This window comes from Varanus komodoensis, unplaced genomic scaffold, assembly GCF_004798865.1.
Source record: "Varanus komodoensis strain SLA01 unplaced genomic scaffold, ASM479886v1 scaffold34_1, whole genome shotgun sequence".
Lineage (NCBI taxonomy): Eukaryota > Metazoa > Chordata > Lepidosauria > Squamata > Varanidae > Varanus > Varanus komodoensis.
The window spans coordinates 5,968,969-5,976,833 of record NW_025335854.1 but is presented as its reverse complement, the minus strand read 5'-3'; the positions used below and the strand labels follow the sequence as shown (position 1 = coordinate 5,976,833).

General features: G+C 47.7%; 1 protein-coding gene across 1 annotated transcript; it reads right to left on the bottom strand.

The window, feature by feature from the left end:
- Nucleotides 1–164: 164 nt before the first annotated feature.
- Nucleotides 165–5,342, bottom strand: RGS16 (regulator of G protein signaling 16). Its single transcript, XM_044439116.1, has 5 exons — nt 5,210–5,342; nt 2,694–2,786; nt 2,118–2,179; nt 1,280–1,446; nt 165–505 (listed from the first exon to the last, which is right to left on the bottom strand). The coding sequence occupies exons 1-5, from the start codon at nt 5,251–5,253 to the stop codon at nt 305–307; spliced, it is 567 nt and encodes a 188-aa protein (XP_044295051.1). The 5' UTR covers nt 5,254–5,342; the 3' UTR covers nt 165–304.
- Nucleotides 5,343–7,865: the final 2,523 nt, after the last annotated feature.

Below are 7,865 nucleotides of genomic sequence, written 5' to 3'. Positions count from 1 at the left end.
GCCTTTTCCTTCTGCTTTCCTCCTCTTCCGCTGGAGAGCCCGTTCCTCCTCGCACGATGGTCTCCAGCACTTCTCACGCAACCTCCTGTTTCCTTCTGGGGCACAAGGGAGGGTTGTTTTTCAGTAGAGCTTCTGGGCGCATGGAAGAGCTGGAAGGCCCAGGCACCCTGGGCAGAACAAAGCCTCAGCCCAGCCACTGCCATGCCGCAGCTCTTAGCACCTCCCTCCCGAGCTCCCGTCTCTCCCGTGCCTTCCTGCGTCTCTGGTCCCCCAACACAGTTCCAAGCGATGCCGGCAGGCAGCCTCAGGTGTGCGTGGGCTTGGCTACTCTGTCGCTCGACGCTTGCTCGGCCAGGTCTCTGTAGTAGGCAGATTTCAGAAATCGGGGATAAGAGTCCTTCTCCATCAGGGTGTGGGTTTTGGCCTGGGCTTCTTTGAAGCAAGCAGAAGTCGCAGCCGTGAGGTTCCTCCGAGTCGCTTCTCTGGTTTCGTGGTCGAGATTCACCTGCGAGGAAGGAACTTGGTCAGTATTCACTTTATACCAGTGTATTTCCAAAAGGCAGAAGGTGTTAAAAAAAACACAAAACTTTCCATTTATTTATTTAGAGGTTTTGTATGGCATCCCCTCGCTTAACGCCTTGGGATGGCTTACATAAATAAACATAGAACAAAAGATACACTTTATACAAATTAAAACCCAATTCATTCTGGCTGCAAATTAAAATCTATAGATGATATTAAATGATGTTAAAATATTGTTTAAATAAAAAGGTTCTAGTTCTGTATTTGAGAGTGGCATAGTCTTTTCGGTAAGTATCATTAAAAGGCTTGCCACTTTTGAGTCAAGATGGCAGAATCCCCCATTCTTTTTAGAAAAGGTCAGATACCTATGCAGCAGTCAGAACTCCATGCAAAATATATCACAAGTGCAACCAACAAGCCATTGCAGATCCATGGACAATTGGCCTTCTGTAGGTTTTCTACAACCAGGGAGGGATGATGGATGTACCATCTAGTATGTACCAGTTACCTAGGCACTAGTTTGTAAAAGAGCATCAGTAAGATGCTACAGCTCTTAGTATCCCCAGCCAGGCAGCTATGAGTTAAAGGCTGGCTCACTGGGGGGGCATCCACCTCTGCACGGAAGAGGGGCATTTTCTGTCCCGAATCCCAACTCAGCCAAGTGGGCAAGCAGCTTTCTGGCAAGACCTCCCAGCTAGCCAAGGAAGGTGGCCTTTGGGTCACCAACACGGAATCGATACTTGGGATTTGGACTCACCTCTCTGGGTGCCTCGGTTTGAACAAAGTCCTCAAAGATTCTGTTGGCTTTGGCTGCCAGCTTTGCTCTTGAGCGGGTTTTCTTATACTCCTCACAGGCCAGCCAAAACTCCAGGTTCTCTTCGCTGAATTCTGTTTTAAGGAACCCGTGGAACGCTGCCACGCCACCTGCGAACAAGGACCGGGGAAGGCCAGTTCAGATGTGGTGGGAAGGGAAGCGAAGGGAGGGCAGTTTCTTACAGAGGAAAACAGAAAGTCTGTGGAGTTTAGGAATCCTGAATAAATCTTAAGGAGCGAAAAAGAATGGGAAACTTGAGCAGAAAATGTATTTTGGGGAAATTTAAGTGAGCACATAAAATATTACAAAAATGTGCCCAAATCTCAAGCAGATTTAGAATAGTTATATGGACAACTTTTCTGTGGGAAGGAGAATATAAATATTAAATCTAATTTTAAGATTTCACTGCTGTTCCAAATAACACATTGTGCCGCATGTTCCTGAGTTGGCCAGGAGGGGAAAATAGATCCTCACCCCAGTTTGCGATCCAGATTGAACTGGGGGACATTGCAAATGCTAGTTTAACAAAGAAAAGGGAGAGGGAGAGAATCGTGCAGATGAGCTTCATGGATATGCTTAATGCTTCATCTTAGTTGGTCCAGAATTGAATGCGGCAGAGTGGGCTCCGTACACCGTAACGATGCCTCCTCTCGTGGTGTCTTTGGGAGTTTCCTGAAATACATCAGGAACTGCCTGCTAAACCAGGGGGTTGCCAGTTCCTATTGTTTGCAGTTACGTTTTCCTATCCGTATTGTGTGTATTAGAAGGTCTTTGTACTCACTTTTACTTCTCAACAGATGGTCAAAAGACTCCTTCCATCCAAGCACTTCTTCCAAGGCATACCTGGAGGACAAAAGAAGTAGGATAGAGAGTTCAACAGAAGAAGTGTCAAGATCAGAAACTAAAATAAGAAAAGGATCCAATTCATTGCTACCCAGGGATGTTCCCCAGTTTCCAGACTGCCTGGAATCCATTTCCCCTGTGGCTGCACTATTTAGAAGACGGCAGAGGTCGGTCCGGGGAACTGTCTGGCAAGCCACAGGGGAAGTGGTGGGCTATTGTTCCTGCAGGCCATTCACCCAAACGGGTGAGAGATGCCATCTGGGCCACTGCTCTGAAAAGATGCGAGCCATTCAGCTGGGTGAGGGGAGATTTCCCTCCCGTAATAACCAGGTCACACAATTCACAAGCGAACAACAGCCATAACACACCGCCTGTTTCCTCCACAGCTGGAAAGAAACCTTAGTTATGATTCCTCCCTGCCTTTGGGTTCCTTCAAAAGGGACAGTTTTAATGCCACACCGTTCGGTCCCAGCTGCCCTTCCCACTTCGCGCGCACCATAAATTTGGTATTCACCTTTGCTTGGTGCCCCGGCTCAGGCTCCCGATTTTGTGTCCAAATTCCGGCTTATGAAGCAGGATCCCCAAACGGGTCTTGAACTCCTTGGCTCTGCAAAAACAAGACCAATACCAGAATATCAAAATGTGTATTAAAGAGAATGTCGTGGTGGCTAGGGGGCAGCAGCCTTCCGTGTTTCCTAAAGACAAGTCTGGGAATGGCCTGCTGGGTTGGAGATAAGCATTTCGACAGTGATGGATACACTTCTGGGGTAGGTGAGCAGAGATGTTTGCATCAAAACCACAGGAATGTATCTTTAATTAGATTAGTTTCTCTCCTGTACAAGAACACCAGCATTTCAGTGATGCAGAATTCATCCTCAAGCAAATAATTCTCATCTACGCAGAAGCTAAGGATGGATTTACACATGCAGGTAATTTAAGAATTTCCCATAGGTGGGAGCTGCAATAAAACAATGCTCATTCTTTCAAAGGTTATTCTAAAGACGTGCCATGCGGGTAATCCAGGGTTGTTGTTTCTCCCCACTTTGGTTTGCTCAGCTTGTGGCATAGACTCATAACCTTTAACAGACTTCCGATTCATCGGTGCTCTCCAGTTTGCTAAAGTGCAGGTTTTTTTCCCCAAGGTGTACCCTCTCCACTGCAGGGCTGTTTGGAAGTCGTGTTGTCACATAGGAATTGGGAATATTGGTAGGGTATCCAAGGGGTCCTTTGCAAAAGCCAACCAACATGATTTCATTTCTGTAGCGTTTTAGTATAAAAAGGCTCCCTGTTTGCAGTACAATGCCATTTATTGGGCAGAATTACAAAGGTTCCGTTCTTGATGGACATCATTTCTCTAACTGAACGGTGCATTTGTTCTGTAGCATCTGCTCTTTGACTGCAAAGGACTGGAGAACCACAAGGCTCCCAGAATGGCTTGCTTGTCCTCGGGCTCTTGCCAAGAGGGATGCTTCTCCATTTGGAACATCTGCTTCCTCCTCTGAGATACTGCCCTGCCAATCTGTTCCACTTCATGCCTATCGAGAGTTCATCTTATCTTTTCATACTTCAACTGCTGCTGAACTGGGGAAAACTCAACCATGTGGAGAGAGCTGATTTCTTCCAGAGATTTAAAAGAAGGGTGGAGGGACTGTCCGTGTTTGAGGTGCACACATTCGTGTTGCTGTTTCCCGTACCACTTTCTCAGGTTCTTAAAAACATTCCCAACCTCTGCAACACTGACATAGGTCAAGTGCCCTCCCCCCTCCCCTCCCCCCCCCCGTGTGTGTGTGTGTGTGTGTGCACGTGCAATCAACCACTTTTACCATTTGCTAAAGACACCCGGAGTGTCCTTTGGTTTGCAAAAATCCAGGGTGTGTTCAAACTGTAACAGCACCACTTTCTTGCAAGTGATAAACTTGGCATCTTCCAGACATGTTGGACAACTCCCTTCATTTCCCAGCTATCAGGACCGTCGACTAGCTGAGAGTGATGGGAGTTGTGGTACAGAAACAAGCTGGAATGGTACGGTTAATTTGAAAACAAGGCGGGGCATCAATCAACGAGTAGGTACATAGTGATGCCTGTCTCCTGCACTGAAATTAAGCCGAAGCAGGACTGCGTTTGTGAATAGCCATCTCCTCACCTGTTCTAGCTCTGCCCCTTCCCCCTCTCTGTCTAAGCCTCCACTGCCTCCCTCTCTGTCAAAATGTAGACTGCAAGCTCCTCGGGCCAGGGACCTGGGCTTTCTTGTTGTTGTTGCACTCATGCTAAGCTTCAACGCAACGTGCAAATTCCCAGTACGACAGAGAAAGCCTCGCACAGCAAACTTGCGTTGCTCCCAAGGCCTCTCTCCCGAGGGTCCTGGAGATCGGTCCTCCTTCACTTCTCACCACGCACATCCTAACACGGCTGCCCACTTCTGCAGCTCTTGCAACAGCTGCCCGCCGTGGCGCATCGGCAGCCGCACAGAGGTACCACCCTACGAGCTGGTGCATCACTGCGACAGTCTGGAGACGGTTGCCTGGCGTGCCGCTTTCTATTTTTAGCTCACCACCCTCTGGATGGTGCGCAGTTGGAATGCTAATTGCACAGAGTGCGGCTTGCAGGCGTGTCTTGGAGAAGTCGTTGCACAAATGGCTCACAGGTCGGTGCTAATCTTTCCATCAGAAAAGCAAAACGCTTCCCTTCTGAGCAAAAGCAAACCAAATGTGAAGCAGGGTGGTCAGCGTCCTTTAACAGCAGCAACAGGAATATAAGAAACCTGTCCTGGTTCTGTTGGGTCTAGGCACCTCCTCTCTTAAATTAAATTAAAACTCAGTAAATCTTCCTCGACTTCACAGTCATTACTTGAAAAGGACCAATAATTTAACCAGCAGAATCAGTATTTGAAAAGGTGCCAGAGGACTTTGAGCTCAGCTCGGGCACAAATATCACACCTGTTTGGCAGAGACGGCCAAGCAAAGCACAGCTGTGATTTCCCAGCTAGGTAGTCACTTGCCAAGAGCCCCATATATTTCCCGAGCCTCTTACCTTTCCAAGCAGCTCGCAGGGAGAGCAGCTAAACCCCGACACATGCTGAGAAGCAGGCAGATACTTTCCCTAAGTCTGTGTACACTGGGATGCAGAGCGGTGGATTGAGCAAGCCGCACCGTTCGCTTGGAAGCAGTCTGAGCCGGAGTGGCTGGGATCAGCGCTTTTATATCTAACGGGAAAGGGGAGGGGGCACGGACCCAGCGTGTCACACGCTCTAGCTCTAGACGGGAAGAATTGGAACTGTCCTTGAGCATCACGGTCATGAGCAGTTCCCAGACAGGAGGACAAGCTGGCCAATTCTTGCTTATTGCACAGAAGTCCCCTTTTTTTGCTGCCGAAGCTGCTGTAACATTGCCAGATCTGGAGGGAGACTCATGGGGCGGGACCGCAAAGCTTCTTCCCGAATATCTGGGCTCGCAAAATACCAATTTTCTTTCACGATGCAATATTTTAGATTTATTTTCTATCAGGACAGTGTGCCAACTGTTCAACAGGTCTTGTGACTGGATTTTTATAAGCCACCGTGGTTTTTTTAAACGGGTTTAAATGTGGCTTTTAGATCCTCTGTTGTGTTTTGTGGTGTTTTTATTGTTACTGTATTTTGTTGCTTTTTGCTGTTGTGAACTGCCAAAATAGCTTCAGTATAGAAATAATAATATTAAGCACTAATATCAAGAGTATGGCGCAAAGAGCACAGAATGACGGATCCTCTTTGCTGAATCCTTTTTTTTTCCAATAGCCTTGAAGTGACACTTGAAAATCGCATGCCCCTCAGCAGAGCCAAACTCGATGTGATGTGTGACACGTTTGCCCTCACCCAGTTGGTTTTGGGACCACGCTATACCTTCAATGCATGAGTCACCTCGTGATCAAAGTTCCCCGTGCAGCATAGCACTGAGAGCAAATACAGTAAAATGAATATCGTAAACGCTCTGGCTTCCTTTCAGAACTTAACATGAATGATTTTAAAAAGTGGCTTTTTTAAACAGTGGCATTAAAAGAATTGTTTGAAATAAAAATAAGAAAGCTTACGTCCTGTTAGAAATGGCAGGCAGGTGTGGGCCAATTCTGGGTTTTCCTACCTGCGACATTATCATGTGCTTGTGGTTCCTCACTCTCGGACGTCCACAGGTCCTTTCATGATGTCATTCTCTAGGGACTCTCCCATGTCCTCTAGCCATTTTCCTGGGGAATTTTAAAGAGCAAGAATAATGCAGTGTTTTCCTGGGAGATGCCACTGTTGGTTTCCACAAACAGGCCTTTCCAAACCCCCACCGTTCACCTTGTTTTTTTGTAATGGAACACAGAAGAGCAAATGGAAAGGCAGAGGGGAAAACTTCATTCCCCGGCACAGCGGCCATTGTTCCAAGATAAATCAGCTACTTGAGGACAAATGAGATGCTGGACTTCATGTCTCCTTCGGCAATGGTGAGTCTCATTAAATGAGCGGCACCAACTTCCAAAGGAATATGCCTCATTCTCAGCTGTAGGTTCTCCAGCCTGTAATTATTTGCAGGTTTAGTAAACATTCCAAGATGTATCGGAGTCGGATGATTTGTTTAAGAAGTGGTGCACCATTGCTTTGCATCTGATTGCTAAAAGGTGTCTTATTACCAAGGGGTCTAAGTAAGGTAAATTCACAGTGGAAAGATCCAGAGGACTATGAAGTCCCTAATTTTGGAGACGGCAAACCACTGAACAAGATAGCGTACTGAGATGTTGGTTCTGAGGCCCCGCTCTTCCCTCTGGGTCCCATCAAACCCAGGCTTGGACTGGACCACCCTTCAAACAGAGGGCTGCTCTGTGTGCAAGAGGACACATGGCCCCCTTAGCCCACACTTCAGATCTTTACCCTCCAGTGCATGAGGAACGGTGATGGAAACAGAAGAGGTCGAAAGGGCCAGAAAGCATTGGCTGTGCTGTCCACATTCCCATGGTGGAACCACAAGTGGGAGAACATCCAAAGGCTGGAAGGGGTGAACCCAAGGGCGGTCCAGGTCAGGAAGCACTGTGCGTGGGGGCCTGTTATGAGGAGAGGGTCTTCAGAATGGCCAGCCAGGGGAGGGGGTTGGCTAGAACAGCAGGCCTGTGTGGCTTCTGACCTCACAAGCTGGATGCATGCATAGGAGTTAAGCATGATGGGTCTCCGAAACTGGTAGGTAGGTAGTTAGTAAGTGGTAATACAGGAATGGGGAATGTATGGCTTTGCAAGTGTTGATCCACTGCAACTCCCATTAGCCTGAGCTAGCATGGCCAATGGCCGGGGCCATGGGAGCTGTAGTCCAAAATGGTGAAGGCCACGCATTAGCCATTTCTGCATAAAGTTTCACAGCCTGCCTGTGGCTGCCTTCACTGCAGGGAGAAGCAGAGTGTGCGGTGGATGGGATGGGAGTTGTTTGGTGTTGCAAAACATAACGGAAGGAAGAATTCAACTCTCTGTCCCCAGGGAAGACTTGTGTTTAGCCGCTTAAAAGAGAGAAAAAGAGCCAACCGTCACCTCCCACCATCTTGCCTAGTTTGCTCCTTGTTCCAGCTGGGCAGGTGAAGAACGAAAGAATTAAAAATGCAGAAATCATATAGTGATCTAAACGCAGGAAAAATGACCTAACTACCCATGACTGGGCTAGAACTAGCGAGAAGGGAATGTGAGAAC

Excerpts from the sequence above, each read along its gene's own strand:
- RGS16 (XM_044439116.1), bottom strand. The coding sequence starts at position 5,253 with ATGTGTCGGGGTTTAGCTGCTCTCCCTGCGAGCTGCTTGGAAAG. Across the intron at positions 2,180-2,693 it reads AGCCGGGGCACCAAGCAAAG|GTATGCCTTGGAAGAAGTGC; the intron begins GTGAATACCAAA and ends TTTGTCCTCCAG. Across the intron at positions 506-1,279 it reads AAACCGAGGCACCCAGAGAG|GTGAATCTCGACCACGAAAC; the intron begins GTGAGTCCAAAT and ends CCTTCCTCGCAG.